This window comes from Cryptomeria japonica, chromosome 9 (genome assembly GCF_030272615.1).
Source record: "Cryptomeria japonica chromosome 9, Sugi_1.0, whole genome shotgun sequence".
Taxonomy (NCBI): domain Eukaryota; kingdom Viridiplantae; phylum Streptophyta; class Pinopsida; order Cupressales; family Cupressaceae; genus Cryptomeria; species Cryptomeria japonica.
Window position 1 is genome coordinate 359,094,287 of NC_081413.1, and position 18,373 is coordinate 359,112,659.

The following is an 18,373-nucleotide window of genomic DNA, read 5'->3' on the forward strand; positions in this document are numbered from 1 at the left end:
AAACTCTTAAGTTCGCCAAAATTCGTTTCGATTGAAAGACAAATTGATCAAATCATCAAAAGAATGAATCGGCAATTATCCTAGTTAGCGAACTCTTAAATTTGCTGAAAAAAAGGCAAATGATGGCACTTCAATCAGCACATCTTCCCAAGTTTGCGAACTAATAAATTCGTCGAAACCTTTTTTCTTTTCGAAAAGCCAATGATGACAGTTAAAGACCTAACAAACTAGAAATGAGGTGTGGCCATGTGGATGATTTAAATTCAACAGAGACTCCTGGAAGTTCAATTTTTTTTCCGAAATTTAAATTGCAAACTATGAACAATGGATGAAAGGTAAAATTTGGTGGTTATTCTTCAGTAAAGATCAAAGGTAAAAATGCACTTGTTTTGGATGATGGTGAGACCAAAATTAGAAATGTTTTATATGTAGAAGGTTTGAAACACAATCTATTAAATGTGAGTCAATTGTGTGATCAAGAACATAATTTAGTTTTCACTTGTGTGTCATGGTTTTTTACGCAAAAGGGTTGTCCACGTGAATTTCAATGTTTGCATCTTGATGTTTGCTCTCTCTATGTTTTATGAGGTTTCATTGAACAGAATGAGTTTTATATATAGGAACAAAAAAATTTACAAGCTCAGATTGCAAAACAGTGAGATGCAAAACTGAAAACCTTTCCTGTGCCAAGGAAAGCCCTATTCCGTGGATGATAAAACCGTACATAATACAAACTTGTGTCGAAAAAGTGCAAATACTATACTAAACTTCAACTACAACCTAGACTTAGCTCTTGGCACATCTTGCAGGTGACGAAGACCTCTCAATAACTTCATAATGAAACAAGTTAAAGAGAATACTTTCCATTTATGAAACTTTAGCTGCAACAAAATTAAAACAAACTACAATAATTCATGACTATTAAAAGCGCCTAATCTCTTTAGGCGGTTTAAAGTTTAATGGATGAGTTTCAGCAGTGGCTGTTTCATCTTCTTTCCACATTTTGATAGTTTTGTCAGCCTCACAGGTAACAAGCCTAGAGCCAGTTATGTCATATGAGAGTGCGTATATTCCAGCTTCGCTATCCAGCGACCCTGTAAAACAGATGCATAATTTAGAAACAAACAAACCACACTCTCCAGAAAAATGGTGTTAAATGAGAACATTTGACTCTGCAGCTTAAAAATACAGCACAACAAGCAGGTATTGTCATCTTTCAAAAAATATAAAAAATCATTGTTTTATTACCAGGCTGCACAATTGTTTTTGCCTGCTGAAAATTGTGACCGCTCTTCCAATCATAGAACCACAAGCTCCCATTGTCACCTACAGCAAAAGTAACATAAGTAAACAAAAAGGCCTCGATTTACATAACATTCATTCCTACATAAATCTATGCACAGCAAACCTGCAGAGACGAGCACATTATCCTCATTTACAGCCATTGCATTTATGATTGTCTTAGGATGTGACCTGTTAAAAGGCAATGAATAAAAAATTAGTGATCAGACCACAAAAATAGGAAAATGAGCAGGAAAATGAGTTTTTCATTCTAGAAAAAATATATATTGAATTATATTTGAAAGTCAACCTCAAAAGGAAGTGCAAAAGAGCTGACAATTGAAATTTCTGCTTAATCAGAGTGAACTGATATGATTCCTCATTTAAATAGACTAAAATCATATAGAAAGCAAGCTCAACATACAAATCCATATGCATTTAGGCACTACAGACACTAAATATGGTAGGTATCTTTACTATAGAATCTCGAGAAAACAGGAAGTATAACATGAAATGAGATTCCTCAAGCTGATGGGTAATGTGTTAATATCTCCAACTACAGGATTAGTTATCAAACGGAGGAAAGAACAAAATTAGAACCCTCATGGCCAATGGAACATCTGTTCCCACTTGCTACAAGTTGAGACAGACTCCCAGACTCTACAAGGACAAAGGAAGTTTTCCAATTATTAAGTAATGTTCCAAGCATTGTATTAATATGACATTACGTCAATTGTTTATATTACAAGAAAAAGGTACAATGGAACACCTGGAATTGTCAAATTGGGTACATACCTCACAAAAGGCAAAGACTTAATACTTAATTCTGATATCCATAAAAAACTGTCATAAATGGCACAAAATATCGACAGAATAATTAAGTCCACATGCCTCAAGCAGCAAGACCACTTTCTTGCAGAGACAGAGACAGACCATCCAGCTTATCTCCTCAACCACTGCTGCAAACAGGATCTGTAGCATCTAGAAAGTCGGCTCACAGTGTGTTAGGTGTCACCTTGATTTTTCCTTCCTCGGCTCACAGTGTGTTAGATGTCACCTTGATTTTTCCTTCCTCGGCTCCCAAGCATGATCTACAGAAATGTTAGGTGTCACCTTGTTTTTCCCCCCTCCACAAGCAAGGCTGCGAGGGTGATAGGCAGGCATTTTGTCCCCATCCTCATCCTTGGAACAACACTTTTTTGTTTTTTTCAGGGAGGGAGATGGGGAATGATTTTCCATGTGTTCTCTACAAAAAATACACACTTAGAATCCCTTTATTTTTAGGTGACCTATCTGCCATGATACCTTCTAGAGGTATAGTCGTAATGAGCCTCAAGATTAGACAGAGCCTCTCTTTGTCATCCCAACCAGAGGTATTCTTGACCCTTCACCTTCAGGAGAGACATACTTTTGTACATCAAGCCTTAACGGGATATTGCTAGGGCTACCAAAATGATGTTGTCATTTCAAGCTAATCCAAACTCTTGATGAATTAAAGCACCATTCGATATTGCACTTTAACACATGAAGGTGGGTTAGTGATATGATACCCTAGCTTCATATACAGCCACCAACCCAATACTTGTATTCACTATTCAGGGATTGGATATGAAAGGTTAACCACTCTATAGCAGAAAAGGCCATTGTGTTCCAAGCTAGATGGATCGGTGCACATCAGCCATTCTCTCTACCTATAAAGGTTCATCAACCATGTATACATCCTGAACAATTCTAGGGATAGTAACAATTTTCCTCCAATGATTCTCCAACTAAGCAATATTTATTCATAGTCATCATCAAGAAAGACACCAAATTGCTGTATGAGAACCTTCTTCCCCCAATGGAAGACCAAAAGGAGTTTGTTTCCCATTTACACTTCATGGTGCTTCTTTAGGTTCCAACCATTTGACCAAAGCATGTGATAAACCAGGCATTTGCCAATTGACAAAACTTATTTTTTTGTTGTCATTTAACATTCTAAAGGGCTGACATTCAAATAACAACATTTAGGACACTGAACAACCACCATTCAACATTGAGCATAGAAAATTGAATGAAACATTGAAATACAAATATGAAATTGTGATTATGAATATCTGATTGTTACTATCAAATAATCATGCAAACGACTCTTTGAAAATGCACCCACTGTTGTTTTTATATTTAGTTTTCACAATTTTATCCTTGTTTTCGACAAATATTCATATGGGGCTACGAAATCCCTAAATATTGCTCTCAAACAAGGGACATCACCAGGATGCCAAAAAAATAGTAAACAAAAAATGTAGAGGCTAGGGACATGTCCATTGATTATTTTGCGACAATGTAAATTTTATCATTTAATACCACAAACTGAAGCCAGCTTTTTTTTGTTTGAAAGATCTCAGTTTTGAATATCTATTTTCCCTTTGATCAAATGGCTTTTACCTTTTCCACCTTTCTTAGGGCTTCCAGTTTTACCCAATTTGGGTTCAACTCGTCTAGCTTTGATACTCAATGTTACAGATAGTTTTTTGTTTTTTTTTGGGCTTCTGTAGTTCTCTTTTAATGCTCTTACTTGCTATTGTAACTTCATGCACTTTCAAGTCTTGTTCACCTACTTTGGTCATTAATGGACATTACTATATTTCTGTCTTTAGGACCCTTGTCATGCATAAGTGAAAATTATCACTTCATTAATGGAGATAGACAGTGTGTATCAATATCATCAAAAATAAATTATTGTTATCTTTACATACGTATGAAGCACTTGGTTGGTACAAAAATTGTAATGACTTACAGCATATTGTGCAGGAATTCTCCCTTGGGGAGTTTGAATTTCTTGATATTATCGGCAGATGCTGATGCAAAATTGTGCCTGCAAATACAGTACAGAATACTATCTGATCATATACATTTAGCCACAAATGACAGGAACCAATATAATCATTGAAAATATTAGGGACATTTTTTAATGGTTCAAAAGCATACTCGAAAGGGTGCACTGCTAGTGCTCGAACAGATTTCTTGTGATATGTAAGAGTGGACATTGATTTCCCTGTCCAGAAATGAAACATAGAGAAATTAAGAATTCAAAACTGTTATTTCAATTACAAATAAAATCAATTCCCAATTAGAGTTGAAGAATTGCCTGCAGCAAGGTCCCATAACTTGATTGTAGTATCATGGGAGCCAGTCACCACTTGTGGATCCTGCAATAAAGAAAATCGACACACAACTACCATCTTTCTTATATGGCTAAGAAAAAGAAATTGTAATACCAAAGAAAATATTCAATATGAAAGGATCCATCAACTCACCTACAGCCTATGAAATATACAATTCCTAACAATAATTCCTTAAAACAACCATCAATAAGTTGAAGAATGGCAATTCCATCCACTAATACTTAAAATTGTAATACCAAAGAAAATATTTAGTATGAAAGGAACCGTCACTTACCTACAGCCTATGAAAAATACAATTCCTAACAATAATTCCTTAAAACAACCAACAATAATTTAAAGAACGGCAATTCCATGCACTAATACTTAAAATTGTAATACCAAAGAAAATATTCAATATGAAAGGATCCATCAACTTACCTAAAACCTATGAAAAATACAATTCCTAACAATAATTCCTTAAAACAACCAACAATAAGTTAAAGAATGCCAATTCCATGCACTAATACTTATCCCCAACAACTTATATGTTCTGTCCTTCATGGTTAGTTGTCCTGAAAGTCAGTTCATCTGCTATGGCTTGATAGAAGCTTTCTCAGTTGCTTTGTCTTATATCCTCAGCATTTGAACAACTTATCTGCAGCATCTTATAGAAATACATACAAGATAACCACCATTGCTACAATTGAACTTCTGGTCCATCAATTTATGTGGATTTTTATAGCATGTGATTGAAAGAGCGTGCATTTCTCTAGCTGTTTGGTAATTCCTGATACAGTCTCAAATCAGCTAATATTAAATGATTTTATTGACCAATTTTATGATTCCTGGTTCTTGATGAAATAAGAGATACAAATCATAGTTTAGTCCACTGCAGATATGATCATGTTAATTATTTTTCTATTTGAAGTCAATAATTATTATATTTGTTATGCCTATGCAGTTGCACCATATGTGCCATGTGGGCAAGCATAATGTCGTTGACTAATCTTATGATTGTTGGCTCTCAATAAAATTTGATATAAAGAGTGGTCCACCACAAAAAGAATGATTATAATAATTATCGTTCTATTTCAAGGCCAAAATATTAATATTGGTTGTGCCTATGCACCATATGCGGGAAAGCCTGCAAGGAATTTACTCTTCAAAGGTGAGTTTAGTTTATTAAAGGCCAGCTTCTCTACAGAACCCTATGAGAGCAAGTTCTATCTAATACGATAGCCCAATGTAGTTTCTCAAATACTAGAATCAACATTTCAGACAACTTTCAGTTGATGTACTGAGGCCATCATATACAGAAATGGCAATTTGCAGGTACAAGTTACAGGGGGAAAGTTCTTAAGTTGCTCTTGTTAGAGTATTAGGTGACTCTACAACACCCCAAGGATCTCTAAAGACCAAAATAACTTCCACAAGAGAGAATGGCAAGAAAGATTGCTTCACAATGCAAGATTGATGAATATTGCCATTGGACATTAAAATGTACATGATGACCCTTCCATATAAAGACAAGGTCAAATAAAGGATTAGACAAGATGTTGACAAGTGTCATAATCCTATGCAAATGATAACCAATCACCCACATGAGGTGGATAAGTGATAGTGTGATGAGTCCACTAAAGATGGAACTTCCACTTATAGTGGGAATGTTTCTAAAATACTCACTAAGTAAACTTTAAGTGATAAGTGTAATGTGGACCTAGGTGAAGACATGACTAGATACAACACTTAATTACACTAACACCCCACCTTAAGTGCAACTTAGAGAGTCAATTATAATGCAATATGGGTCCCAACTACTAGGCCATGTTAGATACCCATGTACAATGCAAATCTATCAGGAGAAAAGAAGAAAACCATGTGCGAGAAAACTCCTTTCCAAAAGAGAGAAAAGAAACAAGGAAATGACGATGCATGGAGAACTCAAAACCCCCCAAGGACTACATACATCATGTATATACAATCAAGTATCCTCCCATAGGAAGGAAAGGAGACTACATAGCACCCCCCCATAATGAACAATGTCCTACATAGATGGTGAGTGCTTTAAGAATTAGCAATGCTTACAAACAACGTTTCTCCCCTTGGGAAAAAGATAAACCAAGTACAAATGCAAGAATGCTTCCCATTCTAAATAAGAATTAGGAAGTGGAATACAAATATAGGAGCCTCCAAACTCGAAGAATCATGGCTCTAAAATCTGAATAGGAGCCTCCAAACTCGAAGAAGCCATCACATAAGCATGATCAAACTGGACCATGAAATTTGAAAATCAAGTGAAAGAGGAGACTCATGAATGTCAATCTCCAAAGACAAGGTAGATGAATCTAGAATCTCCAACTATAATGAAACTATCATTAGAGCGAAAAGAAATCCCAATTAGAAGAACAAAAAGATACTTGTTGCAATGACTCACTGGAATCACCAACAAAAGATGAATGTGTGATCTCAACTGGAGGAGCTGCAAGTGAATTTTCTTGATCATCATAACTCTCAAATGCTCCTTCATATTCAAACTCCTCTAAGGTATCAACATCAAAGGGAATATTGTCACCATCATCGAGTGGAAGAAGGCAATCTGAAGTAAGATCCTCTGAGAATGGAGTAACATGTGGATCTCCAAAAATCTCCCAAATAATGGGCCAAACTGTATGTGGGCACTAAATACCTCTAAACTTGGGATAGATGTCATGGGTCAAGCTTTTATTAATACTACAACTAATCACTCCTATGATATAATCATTTCTATTACCCCAAACTGATTTCTTCCATTTGGTCTTTGGCTCAGGATTGAGTCCATAAAGATGAGGCAAGAGATTAAGCCACCTACAATGTGTGATGATTCCTTTTGCCCATGACTCATAATTGTCCTTGGTCAAAGTGATAACAAAAGGATGTGTTGCATAACCCATGATTACATCAATGATACGCTTCTCAAATAGCAAATAGAGATCAACAACACGACATATAGCTGAAATGAAGTAACTAATAATATTATACACCTAATCCAAGTGGATAAATATGGCCAAGGAGTAAAAATATTGCCAAAGGATAGATTGGTTGATCTGATGCATGGGCCATACTGCCACGAGATCGCCAAACTGCACAAATCACGAGAAATAAAGCAAGAAGCACCAGCTGCAAAGAGACCCATGTGGAACAAATAATTTACATGTGCTCCAACCAAGGAACACACACCCCCTCACAGCACCTAGTAAAGGTTCGGTCAAGCCGTCCACCAAAAATTAAGGTGGACCAAGCAAATCAGCCTCCAGCCAATCAAAACAATTGAAGCCAATCAGAAAAAACATAAAATCGCTTGATCAGTGGAGCAATGCGCTAAGCCAGGCAAGGAAGAAACTATAGCTTCCACCACAACAAACCCTGCAATCTTTGTCAAACACGGGTACACCAAACCACAGACCAGTGCACATCTCCAAAATTTGCACTACTAAAATCACTAGCCAAGGTAGGAAAGATTTGCAAAAGCACTTTTCACTGGCTGTGTACTACAGATAAAGCGGCCAACTTGTATCGCTAGCCAATCACTCGAAATGTTGCAAGCCACTCATAATCACTTCAACCCAGCAAATGAACCTGCAAAAATATGAAGTCGTGGCCTGCTAGATGTCGAATGGATAAGAATCAAACCACGCTAATGAGGACAATCAAAACATGCACCAACAGATGGAAGAGGTATCCAGATTGATCAGTAAACACAGACAAACTATCTCACAGGCTAGTCAAAACAATTATAACCAAACAAAGGAAGTGTCGACCAATAAAAAATGGTTGTCAAAGATGGAGAGCCAACCACCCACGCCCACGCTGGACATAAAACAAGAATGCGTCATGCCAAGTTTAAAACACCACCTTCACACACTAAACACATGTCCAAACAAATCCACCTCTAAGAAATAGAAAGCACCAATGAAGAGATCTCTATAGGCCGATGAGACATTAGCAAAGCTTGGGCCGATAAAGTGTGCTTGGGAAATGTTGAAGCTAACTTGAGCTACAAAACTGCAACGCAATCAAACAAACCGATACACCAACAAAACAAAAGGGATCAATATCACAAACTATAGAACTATCAATCAAACACTGACCAATGAATTGCATGGGCCGATGAATAGAACTGACAAGATAAAAGCCTGCACAAATAAACACGCTGACAATATATGAGTTGACAAGGTCAAAACAGATGCATAGTTAGATTCAATTAGAAAACCCTTGCCTGACAAAATTAATTGTGCCAAACAATTGTACCATGGAATATGCCAACCAAATAAAATATTACCGATGCAACTATAGAAAGATTTAGCCCAATACAAAAATTTTGCCATCTCTAAAACTAAAATTTTGCCTAGAATAATATTTTGACCAAAATAACACTGCAAAAGAAATAGATGACAAAAGGGTTTCCATACTCTACAAGCTCAGAAGGACCTGTACGACCTCTCTATGCAAAAAGAAATTGTTTTGAAAACAATTTTACCCGAGCATACACATATTTGTAGTCAAAATTCGTCAGAAAGATCTCCTAGACATATTAGTGATGCCTTCAGCCTCAAACTGCACCCAGTGAAAATTCATGCCAAAATACACCTCTCAAGAGGAGCCTTCATATCTAGAGCTTTGATACCATATTAGGTGACACTATAACACCCCAAGATCTCTAAAGACCAAAATAACTTCCACAAAAGAGAATGGAAGGAAAGATTGTTTCATAATGCAAGATTGACGAATATTGCAAATGGACATTAAAATGTACATGATGACCCTTCCATATAAAGGCAAGGTCAAATGAAGGCTTAGACAAGATGTTGACAAGTGTCATAATCCTGAGCAAATGATAGTGTTAAAAGTCCACTAAAAGGTGGAACTTCCACGGAACTTCCACTTATAGTGGGAATGTTCCTAAAGTGGTCACTAAGTAAACTTCACTTAAGTGTAATGTGGACCTAGGTGAAGACATGACTAGGTAAAACATTTAATTACACTAACAGCTCCTTATAAAGTTATATGTCGTAAAACATAATGGTTTAAGAAAAGAGTAGTGATTTATCATCCTTTATGATCAAATAGTTTGATCATATTAGTTAAACAAAGGGTCTTCTTGACAAATGACTGCCCTAGTAAGATGGTTGTTTTGGTATTAATTTTCAGAAACAAGCAACTCCAGCATGTTGTCATACATGGACAACCCATAATGTGTTAGTCATGACTTCTCTAAATCAAACTAAAAAGTGTGTTGCTTCCATATTATTAACTCTACCCTATGAAGTTATTATTTTTATGAGCTTAAACCCTTCTACAAGCATAAACGTAAAGCAAAACCTCTAAACCACAAAATCATGGCAGGGTCCCTTGAAAAACCATACTTCCACGATGAGGTGGGGGAACAGGGGATGGGTTTCAAGAATGAGGCAGCCCCTGCACAAATACATATAGTACTTCGAAAAATTAGTTATAAAAAGATGTGTAAAGAATAAGTATAAGAATCGCAAATAAAACTTTGGCGTACTAAGTAATATTTAAACTAATAAACATTAAAAACATGGCAATGATTGCATTGAACATTAACAATGGTGGGTAGAGGTTTTGGGGCAAATAAAGAATAAGTATAAAAATTGCAAATAAAACTTTGGCATACTAAGCATAAACTAATAAGCATTAAAAACATGGCAATGATTGCATTGAACATTAACGATGGTAAGTGGAGGTTTTGAGTCAAGGGGCAGTGCCCCTTGTGCGGGTTTGGGGGTAGTGCCCACAACAGGGTCAAGGGGTAATGCGCACAACAAGGTCAAGGGGCAGCACCCCTTGTGTTGGATATTTTGTCATTGATATCAAAGGATGATGATTCAAGATCGTATAAATCTTAGAGGATTACTCAAAGTAATAGATTGAGCTGCCTTGATGTTTGCTTAAGGTGCATGAGTTGCTTGAGCTTCCTTGAGGTGGTTGAGCTGGTTGGTTGTGTGTTTCAGTTGCTTGGTTGGTTGGTTGAGGTGCTTGGTGTTAGACATTTTGTGATTGATGTCAAGTGGTTTTTGCCAAGCTTGTGTTGTGCTATTCAAACTTGAGGGTTAACATTTTGTCATTGATGTCAAGTGGTTTTTGTCAAGCTTGTGCTATTCAAACTTGAGGGTTACTCAAAGTAATATTGGACTAAGTTTGAAGTGCTTTTCGAGCTACTATTTATTCATTAGATTTTCTCAATTTTGGTTGAGCTGCTTGAGTTGCTTGGTTGAGCTGGCTGGTTGCCTGCTTCAGTTGCTTGGTTGGTTGGTTGAGATGCTTGGTTGAGCTGGCTAGTTGTGTGCTTCAGCATAATTGAACTACTCACCAAAACCAAAAACTCACCAAGCCCCGAAAAAAAAAAATCAGGCAAAACTCGGCCAATACTTGGCAAAAACCTCGAGAACTTAAAAAATTGCTTAAATTTAATTAGAAATGCATTTTTTTTTGCAAAATTCAATGAGAAGATGCATCCCATGAGTCAATAAATGAGAACACAAAAGAAACAAGCTGAGTCTAGATATATTTAAATGCAACGTGGGTACAAAATCGCATCCTTGTGAGGAATGTTGATGGTTGGAAGCAAAATAATAAATAGTTTTTGTAGAACTAAAAGTAAATAAATCAATACAATTACATCTTCCTCTTCCCAACTCTAGTAAAAACTAGGGGGGAGGTAGAACTAGAGAGTCTAGTCCTAGAAGTCTGTTGTGGGCATGATTGTGCCTCCTCGCTCGGTATGACTAGCTTGGGTTGTGGCTCATCCTCCATCCTAGATGTAGTTTTGCCTCTAGCTGCACCTAGTACTAGCAATGACTCCTCATCCTCCTCATCCTCTTCAATGTCATCCAATGTGAAACCAAATCCACCCCCCTCCTCCTTTGTAGCCTGCCTCTCCAAATCATTGATGTCATCCTTTGTAAACAATGGAAGCTGCTCCTGCAATGTCCAATCACTGTAAGATCTATATCATCCGAATCAATTGGACCAGCTAGTGCTTCCTCTACCTTCGTTATGCGCAACAAAAGATATATTGCACAAAGACAAGGTCATTGAGGCATTTTTGAGCTAACTTGCTCCTCTTCTTTGTGTGGATGGCCTCAAACAAGCTCCAATTGCGCTCACAACTAAATGAACTACAAGGTTAACATAAGATTTTGAGGGCAAATTGTTTGAGATTTGGGGTATTTCTACCCCAACTTTGCCACCAAGCATCTGCAAAATAAAACTAGGTTGAGGGTAGCACCCCTTGTGAGGGTTTGAGGGTGAGAAAGAGAGGGGTAGAGAAATAGGTCTAGATCTTGGGGGAGAGAGGAGAGAGTGAGATGGAGTGGTAGAGGGGGATAGAGGAAGAGTGATAGGGAGATAGATAGGTCTAAAATTCAGGGCAGATAAAGTGAGTGAGATTGAAAGAGCGATAGAATGTTGATAGGAGCATACTGATTACTGAAATTTGAATGTGTCTGAAAATTTAAATGATCTTCTAAAACCTAGAATTTGCATTATAACTCCTAGAGACCTGAAACCACTCTCAAACATCCTACCAATATAAACAAGAAATATAACTTTAAAGTATAAAAAAGGAAAAAGACACTTAAATGTTATATTTCATGCATAGATGAAAAAATCGTCAATAAATCGTATGAATCGCGATTTATTGGGCATTAAAACCCTAAACGATTTAATCTTCGAAAAAATTGGCAATGATTTTTAGCTAAAAATTGCAAGAAAATCACGAGCAAATGCCAGAAAATCGCATTTAAAAAAATCATTTTGTTTTTTATAAAAAACCCTAGAAAGGTCATGCAAAATTTTACTTTGTTTTGATCCTGAAAGAAGGCAAAATTAGGCGCGCGGGAGAAAATAGGCATCTAAATACGTTTAGGCTTAGTCATAGCATTCACTGAATCTCAAGGAAGGAATCCAAAATCCGTCGAACTTCATAAAAATCTAAAAAATTTGTCTACTAAATAGCGTCCGTCCGCTAAATAAAACCTTTATTTTTTATGTTTTTCTCTTCTCTATTAAACTAAGTTATGTTTAATGTTCTTTTCTTTATAAAACTAAGCAATGTCCTCCAAACTTTGAAATTAAATAATGTGAGTACAACTTTTAATTAACGGAATAGGTGCCCCCATTTTCCATTTTTTATAAAATTTAATATATTAAAATGTATCAATATTGTTTTATTTTATTTTTATTTTTTTTAATATATTATAACATTATATATTAGAAATTCATATTTTAAAATATATTTTTTAGAATTTTAATTATTAATAATATGTCTATATGTATGTTTTTTAAGAATATTGTAAGAAATTATATATTTTCAAATGTTCGATAAATTTGCCGATTTATTGCCGATTTTTTCCGATTCCCAATTTTTTTAAAAATTTCAGCCAAAAGATTTATTGCCGATTAAGAGTTTTTTAATTTTGATTTCATGTATATATTCTGATGAAGAGAATGAGACTGACTTGAAAAAAAAAGATAATTTTTTGACATGTTTAGACCTCTCTTTTTAATGCAGACGAGTTTTTTATAGAAACTCGTTGAGTTTTTGTGAAAAACTCAACAAAAAATTGGCGAGCTTTTCCCAAGAACTCGGCGAGTTTTTATGGTGAGTAAAAGTCGTAAAAACTCGCCCTGAAGAAAAACTCGTGAGTTTTTAACTACTTGCCGAGTTTTCGGCGAGTAGTCCAGCTATGCTTCAGCTATCTACTTCCTTGCTTCAGCTACTTGGTTGTCTGCTTGAGCTGGTTGCCTACTTGCTTGAGCTGCCTGGCTATCTACTTCAGCTGGTTGGGTGTGTGCTTCAGCTGCCTGCCTGTCTACTTCACCTAGTTGTGTGTCGACTTCAGCTGGCTTCTTGTCTACTTTTTGTGCCAAGTGTCAAATCAGACTGCCATGTCATTGTTTGAATATTCGAAGGGGTCAATTTTTGTGAAGTTTATATATCATGGCTATCTTAATTAAGTTTTTATCAACATATTCATACTTGGTGTTTTCCTTGGATTAAAGTCATCTTTTATTAATCTTTTGGTAAGCGCTTCAGAATATTGACAAATTGCAGCTACTTCCTTTCAACGCATATACTCCACCTTTTGGACGGTTTATTTGAATGAAATTAATTCATTCAATAATTCCCTTTTGGTGCATTGGCCTCAGTATTCTGCTACATTTTTCTGAGTGGATGCACAAAACTCATTAAATTCCTTCCACCTTTTTCGTGAAACATCCTTCACAGTTCAGGTTTTAACGCCTTGTATTTATAACTATTTTATAATGGCTCCAGCTTGTGTAACGACTTGTATGAATGGGACGGCTCCACTTTTTGATATAACACTTGATATATCGCTAAAAAGGTGTTGGGTGTTGTGAGTTGGTAGAAGACAACAATATGGGTTTTTAATTATAAGCCGTCGATACCTGTTTTAAGTGCTGGCAGCATTCCGAGTTGAGGGATATTGTGCTGCTCATAAAAGAGAGTGGAATGGGAAATAAAATATGGATGTCATTTTTCAAGTGATGCGTTTTTCTTTTATAAAGTGCTGCGATAGATGGAAGTCATGCCTTTTCCTTGTAACGCCTTCTTCAGACGTGGTCAAATGTTTTTGGCACAAATTTATCAATTAAAAATGTTTTTACGTTTTTACTAGAGAAGTCATGATGAACGCGTCTTTCATTTCTGGTTTGTGCGGCTGGGGATTAATGAATGTTTTTAAAAATCTTGGCAGACTGAATTCGTTTTTTATTTTGGTCTTTATTTTTTTTATAAAGTGAAATATGGAGATACAAAAAGGAGAGATGCTGAACTAAAAAGTGAAACGTCTTCTGTGGTGTCTTGGGTGTCCTTGGATGTGAAGTTTTTACTTGTTTTGTTGAAGTGCACAATATAGGATGCATTAACGTGACGTGTGTGCCTGCGAAAAGATGAGACGTTCTGCTCTATTTTGAATCCTCTTTACGTTCGACAATTAAAAAGGAGAGATGACTTTTTTGTCTGTTTTGAAAATGGTGATTATGGGATAATCTGTTGAAGAGTGTTTTCCATACAGAAAAGAAAAGTTTTTTAGTTTTTCCAGGTGGATGTTTTCTGTGAGGTGATTGTGAGCAGAGAGATCATGGGCATTACTGGTTAACTGGAATATACCTAGGCAGAATAGACTGATTCTATGTCGAATTTTGTCACAGTAAATTGCAGGCTGTGTGTGTGATTGTAGTGTTGATTGTGGGAGGATTTGTAGCTCAGAGCTATGCATTGAATATCCTTTTTGGTGTGTGAAGGTAATCCTATTTCTTGGATTGTTTTGAGTTGGTGCTCAAACTAAAGCTTGTGTGTTAGCAGTTTGAAGTTGGTGCTTCAATGAGAGTAGGTGCTTCAATGAGAGTAGGTGCTCTCAATGGGTTGGTGCTCACTCTTGTAATTTTGGGTTGGCGCCCATTTGTTAATGAAAGCTTCTGTGTGCTGTGGTTTTTTACCCGAAAGGGTTTTCCACAAGAAAATTGATGTTTGTGTCTTGTTATTTGTTTTGTCTATGATTTATAAGGTTGCTTATTGAAAAGTTTTTTAAAATACTGATTCACCCCAGCGCCCCCCTCCCCCTTTCAGTATTTCCTGTGTGCTCTTCACCTTGCATGTTCCCTATCGCGATATAGGGCAGTGTCAAGGGGCAGAGACCCTTCCACCAAACACAAATTAAGGCCTTCAAACCCTCACATGCCTTTCATGGTGAATGTCATTTTCAGAATTCTGTCACTCACTTTTTGCAACACATAGAAACCCTTGGGACGGTTGGTAGACTCCTTGAAGTCTCCTAAAGATATTTGGGACATCCCAAAGTCCCCAAGCCAGAGGCCATCTCGGAAATGTCCTTGAGACTTGTGGCAGTGGCGGGACAGCTGAGGGACTTCCCCTCCAAGTCCCCACATCCGAAGGATATCCCCATCCAAAAAATGTGGGGATTTTGGAGGGGGACATGTTTGGAACATTCAATTGAAAAATTAAAAGATGTGCACAAAGTATAAATGAGAAACCATTCCTATCAAAAATAGAGATCATAATAAATGCAAAAGCTAATCCAATGACTAATATAAATTTTCAGTGCTCTGCTAAAGCTTTCATATGAAACTCCATAAACTCACTGATCTAACAACATAAATTAATTATGTAAGCCATATTCAACAATAGAATCAATTCTGTGTTTGAAAATTGAAAAATTATAGCTGAGAATGATTTTAATTACCGTTCCTTGTGTGAAAACTGAACACACGGTATTTTCATGACCACTAAGTGCATATATCTGGGCCTTAGTGCGTATATCCCATACCTGATGATATCAAATGTCTATGTCAACATTAAATTTTATCCATAAACGAAAATTCAGAGCGTAAACATGACAAAGGTTTCATACTCTGCACACAGAATCACGACCCCCAGTACAGAGAATATCCAACGTTGGATGAAGTGCTAGACAATAAACACCACTCAGGTGCCCATGATAAGAACGGATAACCTGCATTGTTGAGTATAGTGTTAGAGTGATACTAGGATAATCCTTAATATCAAACAAGCTAGACAAGATGATACAACAGCATTCTGTGACATTTCAATAAGACAAACCTTGTTATACTCAAGGTCCCAGCATTTCACTTGCTTATCATCACCAGCAGAAAACATGTAAGGATGTCGAGAACTTACAGCCAAACCTGAAACAGAGAAATATAAAAAAATTGTGACAAAAAACATAACCCTAAGTTTGTATGGAAGCTCGTAATTTTGAGTGAAAATTAGAAGTAATGTTTTCAAAGGAACTAACCTCTTATCTGCTCGATATGTCCAGTTAATGTAATCTTGAGCTTTCCTGTGGCTGTTTCCCAAATCTGCAAGATACCATTAAAGCATACAAGTGTTAAATATAGAACACGATAAAAATAACCAGGAACTAAAGACTACAGATATGTAAATGCAATCAAGCAAAAGAATCTTCTCTTCACTCTAAAATCTCTTTTTCATTTGGTAACTAGAAGTTCTTGAGACAAGTAAATAGAAACTCTAACATACAAATTCAATTAATTATGCCAAAAGAACTCAGTGGCAGCAAAGTGGTTATGATCCTAAGTTGTCACTTTGCTGGTATGTAGCCCCACATCTCAATCTAGTTCAAAACAGATTTGTGATCTAGGTCGACCCATCTGAAATTCACACAAGGTGTGGGATATGGCCAGTGGTTTTGTCCTATAAAAACTAGGGCAAACCCAGATAACCCTTCAAAACCACAACAAACCTCGAGCAAACTCATCACATTTTAGACGCCTTTTTTTTATTTTTTTGCTATTAAAAATAATATTAGGCATTTAATAACCCGTAACCCTAATAATGCCATGGATCAAAAATATCTGTAACCCTAATAATGCCATCTAAACCATTTGAAAAACTAAAAGAAACTCATTTCACCTCATTTAAATGTAGAAAACAAAAATCATTCCTTTTTGCTGATCTTTCATTCTCGCTCGTCATTACAAAAAGAGATGTCAAGGCCCTGACCTAATATCCATTTTACGAACAACAAACTTGAATATGAAATTGTCTTACAAAGTAAGACTTCACAATTTCATAAACCAACCACAGTACTTTAATCGCCCATCTCTTGGATCTGCATCAGTCTGAGGATCGATCCTCTTCCCCATGGTACGGAAATCATATTCCTTGTCATTTGATAGTTAATAAAAATTAATAAGATTATCATTGGCAATTAGCAAGGAGCGATTATCATTAGTTAAGTTAATAGAAAGCAATTTACAAAGAGGCAGTGACCATTCTTGAAGAGACGTATCCCTCACAAATCATTGTCATCCGTAGGGGAAGTCATGAGCTTCCAGCACCAACCAAAGGTTATAAAGGAGCGTTCCAACACCAAGAGCCAGGGGGGGAAGAGGCAGGAAAAAAGGAAATAGAGAATAATATTGTCATTGCCTGAATCGGATCTGGATCTGTATTCAATTGCAATAAGTATTACATTCTTGTCTGGGACAGTAGACTGGTACACTCTGCTGATTTGTACAATAATACTCTCTTATTATTATATTTTAATAAGTATATCTGTTTGTCTGATTTACATTTCATCATAACTGATATATAAAAATAATGGGACAATCAGAAATGTAAATCAAATATGTCAAAATTCCTTTATGTATAAATTAATGTTCATAGTACAGCAAGATATTGACATATTTACAGTTCCAAGCTCTTATTCAGTTCTAATTCATTTTCCCTAAGGAGAGACGTGTTGTTTTTAAGGAGAGGCGGAGTAAATCCATCCCTAGAGCCCCAAGGGTGAATGGACTGATGTTCCTGAGATCTGGACTTCATTATGGAGGTGGTGTCACCACACCCTAGACAAGTAAATCCCCATCCAGGGCTGAGAATTAGATGGAAGTAAGGCTTAGGCCTGAAGGTGGCAAATATCAGATGTACTATGAGAAAACATAATCACTAGTTTAGGTAATTAATTTAGAGGTAAAAATATGAGTAGTGTTGCATATTATTTTCTTGGGAATTGGCAGCGTCCTAGTAGGAGACGTTACAAGAGAGCTAAAGATTGATCATTTAAGGTTCTGAAGTAGTTGCATTGCTATTCCTACATCTATGCAAGAGCACATTTACTGACAAAGAGACGATAGAGCAAAAATTTTGGTAAAGACGAAATTTTTTTGGTTTTTCAAAGTACTTTTTGTTTTTTAAGCAAAGTCTCTTGTTTTGTTTTCACTCTTCTATGAATGTGCCAATATGCTTAAAATATTAAATGTGTATCTAAATGTATATATAGTTTTCAATTGTTTTGAATATATTGTTCAACATACCTATTGCCACAGGGATTACAATGGGAGCTAGTTATAACTCC

At 36.3% G+C, this 18,373-nt stretch overlaps 1 protein-coding gene across 2 annotated transcripts in view; it reads right to left on the reverse strand.

Moving 5' to 3' along the window:
* Positions 1 to 661: 661 nt before the first annotated feature.
* The window catches only part of LOC131029688 (protein pleiotropic regulatory locus 1), a 119,609-nt gene continuing 101,897 nt past the window's right edge, over positions 662 to 18,373 (reverse strand). For both annotated transcript variants that reach the window (XM_057960278.2, XM_057960277.2), the window contains exons 8-17: positions 16,289 to 16,352; positions 16,093 to 16,178; positions 15,884 to 15,985; positions 15,716 to 15,799; positions 4,412 to 4,472; positions 4,252 to 4,318; positions 4,061 to 4,138; positions 1,409 to 1,473; positions 1,249 to 1,326; positions 662 to 1,094 (exon numbers count right to left, since the gene is read on the reverse strand). In XM_057960278.2, coding sequence (XP_057816261.2) covers positions 922 to 1,094; positions 1,249 to 1,326; positions 1,409 to 1,473; positions 4,061 to 4,138; positions 4,252 to 4,318; positions 4,412 to 4,472; positions 15,716 to 15,799; positions 15,884 to 15,985; positions 16,093 to 16,178; positions 16,289 to 16,352 — 858 coding nt within the window. In that variant the 3' untranslated portion in view covers positions 662 to 921. The remainder of the gene's footprint in view (positions 1,095 to 1,248; positions 1,327 to 1,408; positions 1,474 to 4,060; positions 4,139 to 4,251; positions 4,319 to 4,411; positions 4,473 to 15,715; positions 15,800 to 15,883; positions 15,986 to 16,092; positions 16,179 to 16,288; positions 16,353 to 18,373) is intronic.